Source organism: Trachemys scripta, chromosome 7, assembly GCF_013100865.1.
Source record: "Trachemys scripta elegans isolate TJP31775 chromosome 7, CAS_Tse_1.0, whole genome shotgun sequence".
NCBI classification, from domain to species: Eukaryota; Metazoa; Chordata; order Testudines; family Emydidae; genus Trachemys; species Trachemys scripta.
In genome coordinates, this window is record NC_048304.1 from 46,449,868 (window position 1) to 46,471,960 (window position 22,093).

A 22,093-nucleotide genomic window follows, 5' to 3' on the forward strand; every position below is an offset into this window, starting at 1 on the left:
TCTGAATTAAGACAGTGGATGCACATGTTCTCATTTACTTCTTGTTCATTCTTGATAAATTGTCAGAATGAAGAAACTGGTGTTTAGTTTACTTGATGATAAGGCTAAAGGACTATAGAACTGTTAGAAGTTATTAATCTGACTCTCTTCTTAGAATATTTGGCCCTGATTCATCAAAGTCTAACACAATACCTTCTAACTCAGCTAAGGGAGACTTCTTTAAAAGCAAAGCCCCATGTATTCCATGTCTCAGTGACCATGGAAGCGGATAATGTTCATTAATCTCAACTTTCATTTATTTAAAAAAAAAGTTTCTAACCTTAATGGTTGTAAAGAAAATCTTGAAAGTGTGAACAGAACATAAACAGATGTAATGAAACAGTAGTGAACTGTCCTATTCATCTCAGTGGACTGTTATCTCTGGAACTTAAACAACAGTTTAACTAATAATTGGCTGTTTTGCTGTTGATCATTGTAACAGAAATATTTGGTTAATGTGCTTTATTAAACAATCTCAAATAATTTCCCATGCTCATGTGCCAGAAGCCTCAGTTGTCCCCTCTCACATGACAAAACCTCCAGTTCTTCGAGTGATTGCGCATATCGATTCCAATTAGGTGTGTGCGCGCTGCATGCACAGTTGTTGGAAAGTTTTTCCCCTAGCAGCACCCATTGAGTTGACTATAGAGCCCCCTGGAGTGGCACCTTCATGGCAATATATGACCCGGCAAACCTGGCGCCTCCTCAGTTCCTTCTTACTGCCAGTGATGGTTGTTGGAACTGTGGCATCTTGCTCAGGAAGTTCTACCACATTTCCCTAGCTTTGTTTGTGTTCTCTGTACTTATTAGTTAGTTCTTAGGTGGTAGTTAGCAGTTGGGCTGGGGGGGGGTTACCCTCTATCCCAACCGCTTTTCCTTGGGAGGGCTTACATGCCGAAGTCCCAGGGGTTCAAGCCCTGCAAGTCCTGCAGCAAGCCCATGCCAACGGGCAACCCCCACGATGCTTGTCTAAAGTGTCTGGGGGAGGCTCACCAAGACGACAGGTGCAGGATATGTAAGGGGTTTCGCCCCAGAACCAAAAAGGAGCGAGACTTTCGCCTCAAACAGCTCCTTATGGAGGAGGCACTTAGACCAGAGCCTCCACTGGCACGGCAAGACCCAGCGCCGAGTTCATCGGTGCGTAGCGCCCCGGTGACAATGGTGGAAGCGGCACTGCGGAAGGACACTGGCAGACACCCGCGGCACCGAAACTGGCAGGGTCAATCCGGCACTGCTCCCGCTCCCTGGCGTGGGAGCAGCACCAGAAGCAAGGGAGGAGCAGCTCTCCATCCCAGAGGTTCACCCCTCTAGAGCCGGCCAATGGGGCGTGTCCTCAAGAGGAGTACCCCTCGCTGAAGTCTGCGGAGATGGCACCGTCGACTTCGGCCCTGCAAGGGGGACCATCGAGTCCAGTGCTGTCAGACTCTTCAGCCCAGTCATCGAGGAGGTGGAACTGCCATCCACCCCAGACACCTTTGAGGTCGCGAGAGACCTCATCACTATGACAGCGTCATATGGCACCATCTCGAGGCAAACTGGTGATGCTCCATCCCTTGGCCCCGCTGCTACAATCGCGGCACAGCTCAGACTCCCAGCGCCACTTGCAATCACGGCACCGGTTGGACTCGCAGCACCACTCCAGGTCCTGCCAGCGCTTCCGCTCGCGACACTGATCTGCACATCGATCCATGTCGTGTAGCGGGTCCCACTTCCAGCACCAGTCCCGGCGCCACTCAGCAACTCCACATATCTCCAGATCGCGATGCTATTCCAGCCTCGCAGTACCACTCTCCAGCCTTGTAGCACCACTCTCTGGCATTGGAACACCACTCCCCAGTGCGGCGCTGCTTGTAGGATCAGCTCCGCTTGGCACCACCCTTGCCACGGCATTCCCGATCCCGGTCTTTGGGCTTGGAGACCAGATCTAGATACTCAGAGCGGGGTCAGCACCGGTTGAGCCATAGATGCTCTGAGGTGGGGGCAAGGCCATGGCCTGCTCAGTGGCAGGGACCAGTGCAGTGGCCATTTTGGACCCCATGGGTATACTACAAGCGCAGGGCGCCCAGTCTAAAGGCTCCCAATAGGCCACTTCTGAACCATGGGTGCCGGAGGCTTCCGCCAGTCGTCCCACCTCTAGGGGTGGCTAGGAGGTGCCGTGCCCCCATCCCTCCCATGGAACCAACTCCAATTCCTGAGCAGGACTGTGGTCTACCTGGTCCAGCCAGCGAGACAGGACGGGAGGTCCCTGACAAGCAGGAGAGACAGGAGGACCCTGTTCCCTGATTAGCCTCCTCGTCCTCCTCTCCAGATGCGGCTGTTGCAGGCATTTCTGTCTCTGGACGGACCCCCATAGACAGCTGTGCCCACCAGGACCTCTTTCACAGGATGGCGCACAACATGGGTCGGCAGGCCGAGGAGGTGATGGAGTTGAAAGACCCAATGGTCGACATCTTGGCTCTGGAAGGTCCTTTGAAGGTGGCTCTGCCCCTCATCAAGTCCATACAGGCCAATGCCACGACCATCTGGCAGACCCCAGCCTCCATCCATCCCACCGCCAAGGGCGTTGAGAGGAAATACTTCATCCATCAACGGGGTACAAATACCTCTTCACGCATCCGCAGCCTTGTTCATTGTTGGTTGCGGTAGTGAATGAGAATGAGAGGCAGGGGCAACAAGCCTCAGCACCTAAGTCCAAGGACACCAAGCTCCGCTGGACGGTGGGGCTGTAACTCAGGATTGCCAATCAGCAGGCAGTTCTGAGCTGGTATAATTTCATCTCCTGGAACTCGATGCTCAAATTCAATGAGCAGGTGCCAACAGAGTCCAGGGAGGAGTTTGGCGCAATGGTGGAGGAAGGCAAGGCGGTGGAATTGGCCTCTTTACAGGCCTCACTAGATGCTGCGGATTCTGTGGTGCGCACCTTGTCCTCCAGTATCACCATGACGTGTAGCTCCTGGTTGCAGGCCTCAGGCATTCTGCCCGAGGTTCAACAGACGATGCAGGACCTGCCTTTTGATGGGGCGGGCCTGTTTGTGGAGCAGACTGACTCTTGGCTGCATAGCCTAAAATACTCAAGGGCTACTATGAAATCTTTGGGTATGCACACCCCGGCAACCCAATGCAAACATTTCAAGCCCCAGCAGCAGCAGCAGCAGCGCTCCTACCCTTCTCGGCCGAGGCAGGACTTTTACAGGAAAAGGTGCAGGAATGGCAGAAGGAAGCCTTCCAACCCCCCTTTTGGGCAGGGCCAGGGCCTGATGAAACCATCGTTGGGTTCCAAGCTGGCCGTTGGGTTCCAAGCAGGCCCTTTGAAGGGGCGCCCAAGGATGGTGCACCAGCCTCGATTCCAGATCCTTCCCCGTCTTTTTTTAATCGTCTGTCCCACTTCTACCGTGCTTGGTCCCAAATAACTTCGGACTGCTGGGTCCTCCATATGGTGGAAGTGGAATATTTTCTCCAGTTCTGCTCCTACCCTCCCTCTCACCCCCCTTCCCCATCCCTCTTCAGGGACCCTTCTCATGAGCATCTCCTTATCCAGGAGGTGTAGGTGCTCCTCACCATGGGAGCAGTGGAGGAAGTTCTTCAGGAGTTAAGGGGCAAGGGATTCTATTCCTGATGCTTCCTAATCCCCAAGGCCAAGTGGGGAGTCTCAGACCCATTCTAGATCTGCGTGGACTCAACAAATTCATGGTAAAATTGAAGTTCCACATGGTCTCCCTGGGCACCATTATCCCCTCCCTGGATCGGATCTGGGAGACTGGTATGCTGCCCTCGACATGAAGGAAGCGTATTTCCATATAGCCACACGCCAGCGCTTCCTATGCTTCGTGGTCAACCACAAGCATTACCAATTCACTGTCCTACCATTTGGCCTCTCAACAGTCCCCCGAGTGTTCACCAAGTGCATGTCGGTCATGGCTGCTTTCCTCTGTTGAAAGCAAGTGCAGATATACCCCTATCTTGACGACTGGCTGCTCAAGGACCATACCAGGGGGCAGGTGCAGTCCCAAATCCATTTGGTCAGGTATACATTTGAGCGACTGGGTCTCCTCTTCAACTTGGGGAAATCGACCTTGGAGCCGACCCAAAGAATAGAATTCATTGGGGCGGTCTTACATTCGGTTCAGATACGAGCACTTCTGCAAGAGACCCAATTCTGAGCCATCATAGACATAATTCAAAGCTTCCAGCAAATCCCAAGCACAATAGCAAGGGGGTGCCTGAGTCTCCTCAGCCACATGGCCACTTGAACTTATGTGACCCAGCATTCCAGGCTGCAGCTCAGACCGTTGCTGCCAGGGCTCACCTCAGCCTACTGCCCGGGGTGCAACAGCTTGAATTCAGTGGTCACAGTGCCAGGCAGGTCCTCATGTTCCTCCACTGGTGGCTCAACCCTCAAGCAATGTGTGAAGGAGTCCCCTTCCATAACCCTCAGCCTTCCTTGTCCCTGGTTAGGGTCGCATCAGCTCTGGGATGGGATGTGCATCTGGGAGACCTCCAGACATAGGGCCTGTAGTCGCAGGATGAGCTCTCCCTTATATCAACATCAAAGATCTGATGGCAGTGTGCCTAGCCTGCCAGGCCTTTCAGGCCTGAGTACAAGGCCAATGCATAGCAGTTCTAATGGACAACACCATTGCCATGTTTTACATCAACAAGCAGGGTGGAGCCTGTTCCTCTCCCCTGTACCAGGAGGCCCTCCGGCTGTGGGAGTTCTACATAGTCCACTCCATTCACCTGGAAGCATCCTTTCTACCAGGAGTTCAGAACATGCTGGCAGACTACCTCAGCAGGTCCTTACACACACACACGAATGGTCCATCCGGCTGGATGTCATACACCTCATTTTCCAAAGGTGGGAGTTTCCCCGGGTTGACCTGTTTGCCACCTGACGCAACAGGAAGTGCCCAATGTTCTGCTTCCTCCAGGGTCACAGTCCAGGCCCATCCACAGACACATTCCTGCTACCCTGGAGAGATTGCCTGCTGTACGTCTTTCCCCCATTCCCTCTCATGCACAAGGTCCTGCTTAGGGTCCGCAGAGAAGGGGCACAGATAATTTTGATAGCTCCAGCGTGGCCTTGACAACACTGGTACACCACACTCCTGGAGCTGTCAGTGGATGCACCGGTGACGTTACCCCTCCTCCCCAACTTACTCATTTAGGGCCATGGTCACCTCCATCACCCCGACCTGCGGTCCCTCCACCTCACGGCTTGGAAGCTTCATGGCTGAACCCCATGGAACTTCTGTTATCAGAACAAGTAAGGGAGGTCCTCCTCGGCAGCAGGAAACCCTCCACTAGAACCACGTATCTGGCAAAGTGGAAGAGATTCTCGTGTTGGTGTGACCAGAGTCGTACATCCCCTCTCCAGGTGCCTATACCTCTCATCTTGGAGTACCTCCTACACCTGAAACAGCAAGGCCTGGCGGCATCCTCCATAAGAGTACACCTCACTGTTATCTCGGCCTTCCACTCAGGAGCGTCCGGTTGATCCATCTTCGCCAACCCTATGGATGGTCGCTTCCTCAAAAGTCCAGACTTCCTACATCCCCAGATCCGGCAATCTGTCCCCGCGTGGGACCTTAACCTTGTCCTCTCCAGGGTCATGGGGCCCCCATTCAAACTACTGGCAACTTGCTCCCTCCTGTATCTGTCATAGAAGCTGGCCTCCCTTCCTGGTCGGGGAGGGATAGCTCAGTGGTTTGAGCATTGGCCTGCTAAACCCAGGGTTGTGAGTCCAATCCTGGGGGGGGCCATTTAGGGGTCTGGGGCAAAAATCTGTCTGGGGATTGGTCCTGCTTTGAGCAGGGGGTTGGACTAGATGACCTCCTGAGGTCCCTGCCAACCCCTGAGATTCTATGAATTGTCACCATTACTTCTGTGAGGAGGGTGTCTGAGCTAAAGGCCCTCACTTCTGACCCACCTTACATGGTTTTCCACAGGGATAAGGTGCAACTCAGGCCTCACCTGGCCTTTCTCCCCAAGGTGATGTCGCACTTCCACACTAGTCAGGACATTTTCCTGCCTGTCTTTTACCCTAAACCTCATGCCAGTAACCGGGAGCAGAGGCTGTACTCCCTCGATGTTTGGTGAGCACTAGCTTTCTACATTGAGCACACTAAGCCGTTCAGGAAGTCGAACCAGTTGTTCATAGTGACCAAATGAAGGGGCTCCCGGTCTCATCTCAAAGAATATCCTCCAGGATCACATCATGCATCCGCACGTGCTATGAGCTGGCCAAAGTACCAGCCCTGCCTTTTATGGCACACTCCACGAGGGCCCAGGCCTTGTCAGCAGCATTCTTGGCCCAGGTCCTGATCCAAGAAATCTGCAGGGCAGCAACTTGGTCCTTGGTACATACCTTCAGCTCTCACTACATCATTGTCCGGCATGCCAGAGATGATGCGGCTTCAGCAGAGCAGTGCTACAATCAGCGTTTCCTTAACTCTGACCCCACTACCTAGGTACGGCTTGGGAGTCACCTAATTGGAATAGATATGAGCAATCACTCGAAGAAGAAAAAAATGGTTACTCACCTCTTGTAACTGTTGTTCTTTGAGATGTGTTGCTCATATCCATTCCAAACCCACCTGCCTTCCCCTCTGTTGGAGTAACCGGCAAGAAGGAACTGAATAGCTGCTGGGTCGGCAGGATCATATATTGAGCGCCATGAAGGTGCCACTCTAGGGGGCTCACAGCCGACCCGATGGGTGCTGCTAGGAGAAAAATCTTCCAATGACTGTGCACACAGCGTGCACACACCTAATTGGAATGGATATGAGCAACACATCTCGAAGAACAGTTAAGAGAGATGAGTAACTGTTTTTTTCTCTCCTGACAATTTCTGCAGTGCAGTTACTCATCAAAACAAAAATCTGAAAATGTAAAATATGGGGACTTCTATTTTAATTAAATTTACTATTAAAACAGCACAGGATCTACTATACTGATTGTGGGTGAATACCCACTTCGTCCAAAGTGGGTATTCACCCACGAAAGCTTATGCTCCAATACATCTGTTAGTCTATAAGATGCCACAGGACTCTTAGTTGCTTTTTACAGATCCAGACTAACACAGCTACCCCTCTGATACTATACTGATCGTAGTATTCATTTTCGTATTTAATTCAGTAACAATCCTCAATTTTTTAATTTAAATTAATCTGGCAGCAGTATTTCAAGTGTGTTGCACCAACATGCTGCAATAGGTCATGCCTGTTCTCTCAGTATAGCATTTGTTAGCAGACAAATAGAGTCTCAGTTGTGGTAGTTTTGCAAGTCACACACAGAGCAAGTCTAGCCATGAAATGGAAGACTGCTAATTGTTTCTGATGGCTGAAAGTGTCTAGCCACCAGTTTGCTGACACAGTGATCCCCAACAGCCTCTGCTGTGTCACTGGCTTCGGAAGTTCTTTTGTCTCTTCTTTGCAAATTTATAAAAGTCATTCTAGTCAAGCTTACTTAGTACTAAAGATTAACTTTTATGGTGCTAAGCTATAAATCATTTCCAAGAACTGCTGGAAACTTAGACTGCTGGAATATTTAAGTCTGGATACTTGATGGATTCAGAGCTTTTCACTTCTACAATAGGTGTTTAGTTCAAGTGACTGTAGGCCATAATCATCTGATGCCTGTTCAGGGTCCCCTTTAAAATTAGGAAGTAATCCCAGTCCCTTTCCATGGGAGCCAATAAACAACACCGTCTCAGTAGAGGACAAAGTTTGAAGGATCCTGAAGATTGAACTCCTCTCTTTACAGGTGGTCCTTCCAGATCAGGGCAGTGGCACGTTGTTGGTGCACTTCGAAGAACCTGGCACTGCCACTGCTCATACTGCACCTTGTGTGTGCATAAATGGAAGGTCTCATTCTTCTTCAAGTGATTGCTCATGTGTATTCCACAATAGGTGTGCGTGATCGCCCCGTGCACCAGTGCCATAAGTTTTTCCCCTAGCAGTACCCGTAGGGGGGGAGCACCCCCCTTGACCCCTGGAGTGGCACCTCCCTGGTGCGGTATAAGGGGAGCTGCGCGCTCCCCCCACCCTCAGTTCCTTCTTGCTGCCAGTGAAAGTGCGTCGGAACTGCTCTGCTCCAGCTTTGCTGTAGCTCATTCCCAGAACTGTTCGTTGGTTCAGCATTAGTACCTGTAGTTAGTTAGCTGTTTAGTTAGTTTAAGTTGTGCGGCTTTTGCAGGCGTTCTATGCCAAAAAGTAACCCACACGCAGACTGTTCGTGCTGCTTGGGAGAAACCCATATCAGCAAAAGGTGCAAGATTTGGAAGTCGTTTAAGCCTCGGACCAAAAGAGAAAGGGACATTAGGCTCCGGGCCATCCTAATGGAGTCAGCGCTGACCCCTACCCCGGCACGCCACTCCGAACCGGTACCTGGCACCAGGGCATCGGTATGCGGCGACCCTCCGGTACCATCGACCAGTTGGCACCGCTCTCCATCCACGGGGCACGTCAAGAGGGCCAGGAAGACTCCCTCTTTGCAGCAGCACCAAGGGAAATCTGGGACAGAAGCTAGGCCAGACATGGGCAAACTATGGCCCGCAGGACCATCCTGCCCTGCCCCTGAGTTTCCGGCCCCTCCCCCGCTATCCCCCCTCCCCCACAGCTACGCCACCACGTGGGCCGCACTCTGGCCCGCTGCTCCCGCTGGGCAGTGTGGGGAACGCAACTGGCTCTGGCAGGGTGTCGCGGCTGCGATCTCCTGCTGCTGGTAAGGGGGCAGGGAGCAGAGGGTCCTTGGGGGCAGTCAGGGAGGAGGGGGCAGTTGGATGGGGCAGAGGTTCGGGGGGGGGGCGCTCAGGGGATGGGGAACAGGGAGGATTGGGAATGAAAGTCCCGGGGGGGCCTGTCAGGGGGCGGGGGTGTGGATTGGGGTTGGGAGGGCAGTCAGGGGACAGGGGGGCTTGGATAAGGGGGTGGGATCCCAGGGGGCAGTTAGGGGCAGAGGTTCTCAGGAGGGGGTGGTCAGGGGACGAGTTGCAGAGGGCAATTGGATAGGGGGTGGGAGTCCAGGGGGGCTGTCAGGGGTTGGGGGTGTGGATTGGGGTTGGGGTAGTCAGGGTACAGGGAACAGGGGGGTTGGATAGAGGGGCGGGGGTCCCAGGAGGGGGCAGTCAGGGGACAAGGAGCGGGGGGGGGGGTTGGATGGGTTGGGGATTCTGAGGGGGGCAGTCAGGGGGCGGGAAGTGGGAGGAGGCAAATAGGGGGCGGGGGCCAGGCTGTTTGAGGAGGCACAGCCTTCACTGCCCGGCCCTCCATACAGTTGCGCAACCCCGATGTGGCCCTCAGGCCAAAAAGTTTGCCCACCCCTGGGGTAGGCCCATGTTGGGCAGTCCTCGATCACCACCGGGCCCCAGACCTTCGACTGAAGCTGAGCAGAGTAGCCCATCCCCTTCGGAACAGGTCTCTCCGGATGCCTTCTACGTCAGCCCCGTGCTTCAGAGGCAAGCCACCCCTGGGATCTCCGGGCTCGGTCGAGGGAACATTCCTGACGCCAATCACTGCCCAGCGACCACTCGGGGCACAGTCCAGGTGGATTGCCCTTGACGCCGATCAGACTGTCTAGCTGGGACCCATCCAGCCGGGACTCACGGCACCGCTTGTCCTGAAGGGGCGAACATCGGCAGGACCGCGGCGGGCGTCGCCATCAATCCTCAGCTTGGAGAGGGTACTGCAGTTGGTCACAGCACAATCATCGACGCCATTCCCACTCGAACTCCCGCTCCAAGTCTCCGTCAAGACATCCCAGCCCCGGGTGTTGATCGCCGGTGTCTCGCCGTCGCGGGTCCACCCATTGAGGCCATTAGTGGAGCAGCTATTACTGTCGGTACCAGTCCTCCACGTCCAGATCGCGGTCCCGTGGCCATCGTAGATCCCGGCACCACCGCTGCTCCTGATCCAGGGGAAGCAGCGGATCGTACACTAGCCTGGTCTCCATCCGTAGCCGTCCTTTGATGGGCCAGGCCAGCCAACCCAGACAGACAGTCCCACCAGTGCCACAGCAGGTGCAGTGGCACCGAGCATTGTGGCCAGACGAATGGTACCAGTGGGCACCATGGCCTCCAGCACAGCCCCCGTGGGAGCTCGTTCAGTGGCCGGAGATTCGGAAGCACCATTGACCTACCTCTCCAGACCCCCAAGAAAGGAGTCGATGGGACGTATGTCCTCGGCACCGTGCCCGGAGTCAGACCAGGTGGTGGACCCTCCGGTGCTGGCCGACACCCAGAGCACCACACCAGCTTCTTCGCCCCGCCCGGAGGAGTCAATTGCAGCCCCGCCCCCCTCCATCCCGCAGGAGGACTCTAGGGCCTACCAAGAACTCTTAAAGAGGGTGGCAGCAAGCTTACACCTCCAGGCACAGGAGATGGAGGAGCCGTCGGACAAGGGCCCGGGTCCTTCTGATTGCCCTGGCGTGGCCCAGGCAGCATTGGTACGGGACCCTTACCGGCCTGGCCACACCTGCTCTCTCAGGACCGGGGCCACCTCCTCCATCCCAACCTAGCGGCTCTTCACCTCACGGAGTGGCTGCTCAGTGGTTAGGTGGAGAGGAAGGGACATGCTAAGAGCAGGTTCAGTGTGTCCTCCTCGAAAGTAGACGGCCCTCCACTCGCCGCGCTTATTTGGCGAAGTGGTCCCAGTTTTCTAACTGGGCGGCGGACCAGGGTGTCTCCCCAGTGACCGCGGCAATCCATCTTATCCTTGATTACCTCCTCCATCTGAGGGCCCAGGGCCTAGCGCCCTCGTCAGTCAAGGTGCACCTGCAGCCATATCGGCCTTCCATCTGCCGGTGCAAGGGCACACAGTATTTTCCCATGCTATGACTGTCTGGTTCCTTAAGGGTTTGGACCGTCTTTTTCCGTATTCTAGACCCCCCGGTCCCACAGCTGGACCTAAACCTGGTGTTGGCTCGCCTCATGGGGCCCCCATTTGAACCACTGGCCAAGTGCTCCTGGTCTCACCTCTCATGGAAGGTGGCCTTCCTGGTTGCAATCACGTCGGGCAGGCGAGTCTTCGAGCTCAGGGCCCTGATCTCCGAGCCATCGTACACGATCTTTCATAAGGACAAGGTCCAGCTCCTCCCACACCCCACATTCCTCCCGAAGGTGGTCTCTGCCTACCACATGGGTCAGGATATTTTTCTACCGGTCCTCTGCCCCAAGCCTCACTCGATGTGCAGTGGGCTCTGGCTTTCTACCTCGAGTGGACTAAGCCGTTCAGAAAGTCCTTGCAACTGTTCGTCGCCTCGGCTGAGTGCGCGAGGGGCCAGCCGATTTCCACTCAGCGACTTTCCAATTGGATCACTTCGTGCATCCGTTCTTGTTATGAGCTGGCAGGTGTCCCCCCACCACCCATTGTGAGGGCACACTCGACTCGGGCGCAGGCCTTGTCGGCTGCCTTCGTGGCCCATGTCCCCATCCAGGACATTTGTAGGGCCGCCACGTGGTCTTTGGTTCACACGTTCACCTCGCACTATACGATCGTTCCCCAGACCAGGGATGACGCCAGGTTCGGCAGGGCTGTCCTCCGTCTTGGGAACTTGTGAACTCCTACCTACCTCCAACAAATATAGCTTGGAATCACCTGTTATGGAATACACATGAGCAATCACTCAAAGAAGAAAAGACAGTTACCTTTTCCGTAACTGATGTTCTTCAAGATGTGTTGCTCATGTCTATTCCACATCCCACCCCCCTTCCCCTCTGTTGGAGTTGTCTGGCAAGAAGGAACTGAGGGTGGGGGGAGTGCACAGCTCCCCTTATACCGTGCCAGGCAGGTGCCACTCCAAGGGTCGCGGGGGGCGCTCCCCCCTACGGGTACTGCTCGGGGAAAAGCTTCCGGCAACGGTGCACGTGGCGAGCACGCACACCTATTGTGAAATAGACATGAGCAACACGTCTCGAAGAACACCAGTCATGGAAAAGGTAACTGTCTTGTCTCTAAGGCACTCAATCCAGAACCTTTTAATAGCACTAAATTAACTTTAAAATTTTGCTCATTTGAAGACTAACTTTCTTAAATAACTTCTTTAGATCTGCACTGTATGGAGTCTCTTTTGAGGGGTGCTTTAAGAATAAACTTTAGCCTTAACTATTGTTTTTGCATCTGAGAGAATTCTGGTTCTAGAACAGCTTCATCTTTAGTTAAGAAATATGCTCTTGCAGTCTAAATGTCTCAACAATGTTTCTCCTTTCAGGGACTGCATGAAAGGAGATGAAACAGAAAACAAGAAGATTGGCTGCACTGTTAACCTGATGGTAAGAACACTTTCTTTTTGTATTTATTGATCTGTACATCGTGATCCTATACACAGTATTTTAATCTGGAATGGTAAGGTTTAGGTATGATGATCTGCAGAGAGGGTTAATAGCCTCAGCATCCTGCAGCTGAAAATTTAGGGTTTTTCCCATTTTGAATTTACAGCAGTGTGTAGTAAAATGGTTTCATTGAGACAGGAGGCAAGAGAGCACAGCAGATGAGCAAGTGTGACTCTTAGCAAAGAATATTTCTACAGGCATTTTATCCTTTTCCCTTCCTCCTCTTTAATCTCCTCCTGTACAAACACTCCCCCACTCACATCTCCTTTTCTGTAGATTCTCAAGATGGCAGTAGTATTTTTAGAGTGCAGAGGGAATGAATCACCAGTACATACTTGTGGGGATTCACTCTTTTGTACCTTACTCTCTCACACTCATATTTATATGGATACAATGGGCCTGATTCTTTTTTCCTTTGCACTCATGTTAAGTTCAGCATAACTTCATTGAAGTTAGTGGAGTTACTCCTCCTTTACACCAGTTTAAATTAATGCAGTATTGGGCCCAATCTTTCATATTATTAATGCACTTTCTTCAAATTATATGCAGTTTCTATTAGCTGCCTGGAAGTAGGGGGTTATTGTATGCTGACAAAGTATCTCAAGATTGTTTCTGAATATTAATTTTCAACTCTTTTTCAGAACTTTTATAAATCTGAAATTAACAAGGAAGAGATGTATATCCGCTACATCCATAAGCTGTGTGACATGCACTTACAGGCTGAGAACTACACTGGTTAGTAATGAATAAGGAGGCTTTCTTCAGGGTCTGGTGTTAGAAAGCAGGCCAGAAGTGTTGAGTCTCCCAGCATTCTCTTTGAATATTCATCAAATACTTTTCTAGGAATTTTTGTGAAGATCAGCTACTGCAGTTAGAAGAGTTAGAAGCCCTGTTGTTTCATATTGTTAATCAACTTGCTTTGATGCCATTTAAGAAACAGACCAGTTTGTAAATTTAGAAACCTAGTGAAGAGGTTGATTTTGAAACAGTACATCAAGGAAGAAGGGTGTTGAAGGGACCTTGTGGGTGGTAGCCCTTTGCTAATATTCGGTATTGGCAGAATCCACATGTTAGTCATGTGTCCTATTCAGGTGGTGTTTGTAAGAGAGGGAGAAAACCTAAGGAGAAATGAATCATAAAAGCATTAGCAGTCTGATATGTTGCTATGTTTATATCTCAGTTGAAAGATGAGAATCTATTTTTAAATTATATACATCTGCACAACTTTGGAGAACTTGGAGGAAGTTAGAAAGATGACGTTGAAGGGGAAAGTACAAACATTAGTAAGGTGCTTTTTCCACTTCAGAGAACATTCATCAAGAAAGTGTAATTGACGCTACAGTTAGACAGCAGTTGTGAAAACCCATCATGTTAGCTCCCCATTCCCTGGACAGATGACAGGAATGGAGTCCAACACATTTTCCACTGAATGACCAGGACATGTCATCTTTGTAATGCTGCAACATGAAGTTGTTGATCCACTGACCAAGTAGCTTCCATCTCTCAGATGTTTCAGAAAGGGAATCTTGGTTTTCACGCACTTTGTTCCCCACTGGGTTATTCTGTAGGTAAATTTCGGATCATGATTTGCTTGACAAATCCAAGTGCAAATCAAACCCATTAATTGTATTTATTTGTTGTAATTTACTCAGTCTTCATTGATTGCTGTTCTAACAGAGGCTGCATTTACGTTGCTTCTGTACTGTGAGCTACTTCAGTGGGAGGACAGACCTCTACGAGAGTTCCTGCACTACCCATCACAGACAGAGTGGCAACGTAAGGAGGGGCTATGCCGGAAGATTATCCACTACTTCAACAAAGGGAAGGTATGCCAATTACTGCTCTCCTCCAACATCTTTCCTCTGTTTCCCTGACTTGCTTTTTTCCCTCCCAACCCATCTTTTCAATTAAATAGTATATTAAAAAATCTTATGCTGTCATAAGTGGACCTTCAGCATTGTAGACTAAACAGCAGATAGCTAGAGAGTAGCTGAGAAAATGAATGGGGATAAACATAAAACTCAGAACTAGATGAGTTAGATCCAGAAAAAAGAATCCAGCAAATTCCTGCACCTTCTGTCCAAATTCTGAATCAGCTGGACTGATAAAGAACTCTGTGAATTTCAGTTGCTTCATTTCCAAAAAGTCTCTCTTTGTAGAAAGCTCTGAAAAATTCCACTTATATATATTGTGATTCATGTTAAGATTTGGTTGTTTTCTGACCTGCAGGGTTAAATTCCACTGACCATTCATATTTAAGTGGCACTGAAAAATAAAGACTAATCCTCCTCACCTCAGCTGTTGTTTTACTCACAGGTTTGGGGTTCCAATTGGACTCCATTATCCATTCACTGCCTCAGAACAAAATGCAACAACTTGCAAACGTCACTTATTTGACTTCTCTTTCCCACAGTAAATAAACAAATTTTAAAACTACTGTAGTGATATATGAGCTATGATCTCTTATGTTATGATATTTCGGGATAGTTTCATTAGGTGAGTTTTAGAAGGTATTTATACAATTTTGTAAAAATTAAAGACCAGATTATCCCCCTATCTACATTATCTCCATTCTCTAAAAACTCCTGAGTCTTAGCTCCATAGGGCAAGACTAGCAGAATTCCCTGAGTTTTAAGGATTTTTTGTTGCTGGTGGGTTTTTTTTTCATCCAGGAGGGCAGTGAATCATAGAATCATAGAATATCAGGGTTGGAAGGGACCTCAAGAGGTCATCTAGTCCAACCCCCTGCTCAAAGCAGGACCAATTCCCAACTAAATCATCCTAGCCAGGGCTTTGTCAAGCCGGGCCTTAAAAATCTCCAAGGAAGGAGACTCCACCACCTCCCTAGGTAACGCATTCCAGTGCTTCACCACCCTCCTAGTGAAATAGTGTTTCCTAATATCCAACCAGGACCTCCCCCACTGCAACTTGAGACCATTGCTCCTTGTTCTGTCATCGGCCACTACTGAGAACAGCCGAGCTCCATCCTCTTTGGAACCCCCCTTCAGGTAGTTGAAGGCTGCTATCAAATCCCCCCTCATTCTTCTCTTCTGGAGACGAAACAATCCCAGTTCCCTCAGCCTCTCCTCATAAGTCATGTGCTCCAGACCCCTAATCATTTTTGTTGCCCTCCGCTGGACTCTTTCCAATTTTTCCACATCCTTCTTGTCATGTGGGGCCCAAAACTGGACACAGTATTCTAGATGAGGCCTCACCAATGTCGAATAAAGGGGAACGATCACGTTCCTCGATCTGCTGGCAATGCCCCTACTTATACAGCCCAAAATGCCGTTAGCCTTCTTGGCAACAAGAGCACACTGTTGACTCATATCCAGCTTCTCGTCCACTGTGACCCCTAGGTCCTTTTCTGCAGAACTGCTACCTAGCCATTCAGTCCCTAGTCTGTAGCAGTGCATGGGATTCTTCCGTCCTAAGTGCAGGACTCTGCACTTGTCCTTGTTGAACCTCATCAGGTTTTTTTTGGCCCAATCCTCTAATTTGTCTAGGTCCCTCTGTATCCGATCCCTACCCTCTAGTGTATCTACCACGCCTCCTAGTTTAGTGTCATCTGCAAATTTGCTGAGAGTGCAGTCCACACCATCCTCCAGATCATTAATAAAGATATTAAACAAAACCAGCCCCAGGACCGACCCTTGGGGCACTCTGCTTGAAACCGGCTGCCAACTAGACATGGAGCCATTGATCACTACCCGTTGAGCCCAACGATCTAGCCAGCTTTCTATCCACCTTACAGTCCATTCATCCAGCCCATACTTCTTTAACTTGGCGGCAAGAACACTGTGGAAGACAGTATCAAAAGCTTTGCTAAAGTCAAGGAATAACACATCCACTGCTTTCCCCTCATCCACAGAGCCAGTTATCTCATCATAGAAGACAATTAGGTTAGTCAGGCACAACTTCCCCTTGGTGAATCCATGCTGACTGTTCCTGATCACTTTCCTCTCCTCTAAATGTTTCATAATTGATTCCTTGAGGACCTGCTCCATGATTTTTCCAGGGACTGAGGTGAGGCTGTAGTTCCCCGGATCCTCCTTCTTCCCTTTTTTAAAGATGGGCACTACATTAGCCTTTTTCCAGTCATCCGGGACCTCCCCCGATCGCCATGAGTTTTCAAAAATAATGGCTAATGGCACTGCAATCTCATCCGCCAACTTGAGCACCCTCGGATGCAGCACATCCAGCCCCATGGATTTGTGCACGTCCAGTTTTTCTAAATAGTCCCGAACCACTTCTTTCTCCACAGAGGCCTGGTCACCTCCCCATATTGTGCTGCCCAGTGCAGCAGTCTGGGAGCTGACCTTGTTCGTTAAGACAGAGGCAAAAAAAGCATTGAGTACATTAGCTTTTTCCACATCCTCGGTCACTAGGCTGCCTCCCTCATTCAGTAAGGGGCCCACACTTTCCTTGACTTTCTTCTTGTTGCTAACATACCTGAAGAAACCCTTCTTGTTACTCTTAACATCCCTTGCTAGCTGCAACTCCAAGTGTGATTTGGCCTTCCTGATTTCACTCCTGCACGCCTGAGCAATATTTTTATACTCCTCCCTGGTCATTTGTCCAATCTTCCACTTCTTGTAAGCTTCTTTTTTGCGTTTAAGATCAGCAAGGATTTCACTGTTTAGCCAAGCTGGTCGCCTGCCATATTTACTATTCTTTCTACACATCGGGATGGTTTGTTCCTGCAACCGCAATAAGGATTCTTTAAAATACAGCCAGCTCTCCTGGACCCCTTTGCCCTTCATGTTATTCTCCCAGGGGATCCTGCCCATCTGTACCCTGAGGGAGTCAAAGTCTGCTTTTCTGAAGTCCAGGGTCCGTATTCTGCTGCTCTCCTTTCTTCCTTGTGTCAGGATCCTGAACTCGACCATCTCATGGTCACTGCCTCCCAGGTTCCCATCCACTTTTGCTTCCTCTACTAATTCTTCCCTGTTTGTGAGCAGCAGGTCAAGAAAAGCTCTGCCCCTAGTTGGTTCCTCCAGCACTTGCACCAGGAAATTGTCCCCTACACTTTCCAAAAACTTCCTGGATTGTCTGTGCTCCGCTGTATTGCTCTCCCAGCAGATATCAGGGTGATTAAAGTCTCCCATGAGAACCAGGGCCTGCTAGTTGCCAGAAGAAAGCCTTGTCCACCTCATCCCCCTGGTCTGGTGGTCTATAGCAGACTCCAACCATGACATCACCCTTGTTGCTCACACTTCTCAACTTTATCCAGAGACTCTCAGATTTTTCTGCAGTTCCATATCGGAGCTCTGAGCAGTCATACTCCTCTCTTACATACAATGCAACTCCCCCACCTTTTCTGCCCTGCCTGTCCTTCCTGAACAGTTTATATCCATCCATGACAGTACTCCAGTCATGTGAGTTATCCCACCAAGGCTCTGTTATTCCAATCACATCATAGTTCCCTGACTGTGCCAGGACTTCCAGTTCTCCCTGCTTGTTTCCCAGGCTTCTTGCATTTGTGTATAGGCACTTAAGATAACTCATCGATCGTCCCTCTTTCTCAGTATGAGACAGGAGTCCTCCCCTCTTGCGCTCTCCTGCTTGTGCTTCCTCCCAGGATCCCATTTCCCCACTTACCTCAGGGCTTTGGTCTCCGTCCCCCGGTGAACCTAGTTTAAAGCCCTCCTCACTAGGTTAGCCAGCCTGCTGGCGAAGATGCTCTTCCCTCTCTTTGTTAGGTGGAGCCCGTCTCTGCCTAGCACTCCTCCTTCTTGGAACACCACCCCACAGTCAAAGAATCCAAAGCCTTCTCTCCGACACCATCTGCGTAGCCATTCATTGACTTCCACGATTCGACGGTCTCTATCCAGGCCTTTTCCTTGCACAGGGAGGATGGACGAGAACACCACTTGCGCCTCAAACTCCTTTATCCTTCTTCCCAGAGCCACGTAGTCTGCAGTGATCTGCTCAAAGTCATTCTTGGCAGTATCATTGGTGCCCACGTGGAGAAGCAGGAAGGGGTAGCGATCCGAGGGCTTGATGAGTCTCGGCAGTCTCTCCGTCACATCGTGTATCCTAGCTCCTGGCAAGCAGCAGACCTCTCGGTTTTCCTGGTCGGGGTGGCAGATAGATGACTCAGTCCCCCTGAGGAGGGAGTCCCCGACTACCACCACCCTCCTCCTCCTCTTGGGAGTGGTGGTCGTGGAACCCCCATCCCTAGGACAGTGCATCTTTTGCCTGCCAATCGGTGGAGTCTCCTTCTGCTCCCTTCCCTCAGATGGGTCATCTAGTCCACTCTCCACATTAGTACCTGTAGAGAGAACATGGAAACGATTGCTCACCTGTATCTCCACTGCTGGTGCATGGACGCTCCTCTTTCTCCTTCTGGAGGTCACATGCTGCCAAACCTCTTCACAATCCTTCTGTCCCTGCTGCGCCTGCTCTGAATCTTCAGAACATTGTGGCCGTAGAAGCATCTCCTGACGTCTGTCCAGGAAATCTTCATTTCCCCTTATGCAACGCAGAGTCGATACTCGTTTCTCCAGCCCTCAAACCAGCATAGCTGCAGCATAAAGCACAAACACCTCTGCACCATACAGAGAACGGGATTAATATTTCATTTAGTTCCTCACTGGCCACGGTCAGTGAAAGACCTGTACTTTGGCAAAGAAACATACTGCATGTAGCTATAATGGGAAAAGTCTATCCTCAATTTACTGGGGGAAGGGAGTGGTGTATTTACAAGGAATTTGTTACGCTAACAAAGAAATACTTTGTTCTCAGGGTAGTGTTCTTGTATAGTAAAACTGACTGTCACCCCCTCTATAAAGCTTCAGATATTCTCAATACTGTATTTAGCCAACTACATTCCAGATTTATCAACTTCAGCTAGTATCTCAGGACTACCTGATTAGGCAAAGAGTACAGAGAGCATATATATAAAATAGTGTATTCTGTAACTGTTAAAGGTTAGTAAGGTCTTGTTTGAGACATTATCAATTGTATAAGACAATATAACAAAAGTACTACTGGTTCTTGCACTATTATGCTTCTAGTGTTCTTCCAGATGGATATTTATGGGGTTGTCTACTGTATGTTTGCTTCCTTTTACCTTAGACAGTAACTGAATCACTGAATTAGTCTCCCAAAACAAGTATTTTTTCCCTGAGTATGTAGCTCAGTTTTGCTAGAAACAGGAGTAAAACTGAAATGCCTTGAGCAGCAAAATCCTTTTGACACTATTCAGCACATTTTTCCATTGCTATGTAGCAGGGCTCAGGTCAGGGAATAGCAGAATTTTGCAGCTAACCATTTCTGTTAGCTCTTTTTTTCTGGGTGGCCAGAAGCCTTTCTCTGTCTCTACAACCAGTGGCTGCTATTGTGCTGCTTGCTGTAATTTGTTCTGTCTGTCCTTTATAAGGGTTTCCTTAGCAGCATTCTAAGGGTGAGATTCTTAGCCTCTTAACACTGTGTAAAAGGTCTGCAGTAGCATAAAGGGGATCTAAAACCCCTGAATACAGCCAGAGGAGAATTCCTCCAGCACAGAAATTGAGGAAGACAACAGCTATGGCTGTTTTCTGAGGACCCCCTCGCAACCATTGACAAGAAGGGCATGCCAGGGCTGGGCTGAGGACAGGAGGGGTGTTTCAGGGCAGCGCCACAGCACATAGCACTAAGTGATTGTGGGTGGTGCTGCTGCCATAACTTAGACAGCCCCTACATGACTGTCTAAGTTATGTCAGGAGTCACTTCAGCCCATGGAGCAGCCCAGAATTGGAAGGGCACGAAGGTGGCTTAAAGCCACATTAACACCCACCCACATTAGGACCCAGCAGAAAAGATGTTTTTTGTTCCATCTCTTCCACTCTGTCCTTAATGGGTTTGTATCTCAAGAAGCCAGTAGTGCTAAGATTTTAAGCACTGGCTTGATTTTCTATGTCTAGTCTGCAATTTGTGCAAAAACCTTGTTTTAGCAGATTTGTTTAAATCTCAAGGATCTCAGTCAACATTTTGTCTTATAAAACTCCTTGTGTACCATTTTCACATATGAAGATTTCAACTTGCTCTCAGTAAATGTGAATTCTAGTGATTCCGCCTTATTTCTCAGTATTGAAATACTTCATCTCGGCTTGACTGCATCTTATCTGCATTTTTTGACAATGATTCTAGCAGCTTCCAGATTGTAACCTCTCCAGTTGCAGCAGAGCTTGAGGAGGAAGAAGGGAATTCAGTAAAGTCACCAGATTCTTGCTGGCAGACATTTTTTGTTCTTTTCTCTGTCTGTTTTGTTCTTCCCTGAGGTACAGTTAATTGGTATGTTATTAGCCAGGGTCAGAAATGTAACCTTTATGCTGGAAATCAAGATTTAAGAGATTTTATTTGCTGTTCTCAGACCCAAATATTCATTGACATCACTTTAAAAGCTACTGAGACTTTGTTAGTTTAAAGACAGTGAATGGAACAGACTAAATTTGATTCATTCTCTTGGTGGATAGAGATTTAGAATTAAGCAGCATTTTGCATCAAGTCCACTGCTACCCCCCATTATTAGCGATATTTAGCAGCCTAATGAAGCCCATCCTGTTTGTGACATCTCAGTATACATTCTTCTCCCTTACTGTTTTGAGCAGGGGTGCACAAAGCCAGATTTTCAAAAGAGCACATGTTCAAATACCCAGAACCCACAGCTGGAGCTCAGCTGACATCTGTCCTCCAAAATAAGTAGCCAAGTTTCCAAAAGAGTTCAGCATATTGAGTTCTGAGGTCTTCTGAAAATCTGCCCCCAATTGTGCATGCTGAGCACTTTTGAAAATCTGCCACATAAATCCACTGCAGCTCATGTAAATAAATGTTGCAATTTGTGAATTTTGAGATTTGCTTTATCAGTGCCTCCTGAGTGTGTTTAGTGTTAATCAGTGTAGAACTGCTGGCACCATAGAGCAAGGTTGTAATAAGGGGGTAGATGAGAGATGCTCAGCAAGTGAAGGAGGCTGTAAAAGGTGAAAACAGATCAGGCACAAGGTGAGTGGAGGATCAGGATCAGATGAAGAAGTCATGGTGAGAGGGGGGAAAAGAGGAATGACATCACAGAGAAGACAGGAACTTGCACAGGGACTACAGCTAGAATTCAGATCTTTGATTATATAAAGTTACAGATGGGTCTCATTTAAGTCATAAATTTTAATCAAGGGGATCTAATGTTTCAACGGTCACTTCCATGTGTGATATTGCCAGAATCCTTGAGTGGAATTACAGCACCACACTTCAGTTGTCTGTTTATTCTCTCTATATCCTTTTCAAGTCTACACTCTCCCTCTTCCTTTCTCTCTCCTGTAAAAGATGGAGACAGTAGTCATATCCTGAAGCTTTCCTCCCTGGTATCTCAATTTGTAGCTACAAAATGTTCACCCAGTGCAACAGAATATCTCTGTGTTGAAAGCTAACCAAAAGAGAGAGCTTGATTTAGGATGACAGGTGTAATATCAAAGTATATTTGACAGAGCTGGTAGAAATAATGAAAACTGAGATACAATTATAATAGCATTCAGATCACAGGAAAAAAGGGAACATGCAAGCAGGAGGGCAAAACATCTATAGGGTCAAGTCAGAGGAATAGCTTCCATTTTTTCACTGTCCTCTGTCTAAAAGTAGACATTAGACATTCATATAAGCTTCAGTTGTGACATTGAATCTCTGAATCTCTGGATTCAGAAAACGACTCTTACTCCTTTCAAACTGTTTTATAATTAATTTTTCTGCTCTGTT

General features: G+C 49.3%; 1 protein-coding gene across 1 annotated transcript in view; it reads left to right on the plus strand.

The window, feature by feature from the left end:
* Positions 1-22,093, plus strand: part of DOCK3 (dedicator of cytokinesis 3) — a 335,434-nt gene that overhangs the window by 247,332 nt on the left and 66,009 nt on the right. The window contains exons 31-33 of the mRNA XM_034775725.1: positions 12,244-12,304; positions 13,006-13,099; positions 14,042-14,190. Coding sequence (XP_034631616.1) covers positions 12,244-12,304; positions 13,006-13,099; positions 14,042-14,190 — 304 coding nt within the window. The remainder of the gene's footprint in view (positions 1-12,243; positions 12,305-13,005; positions 13,100-14,041; positions 14,191-22,093) is intronic.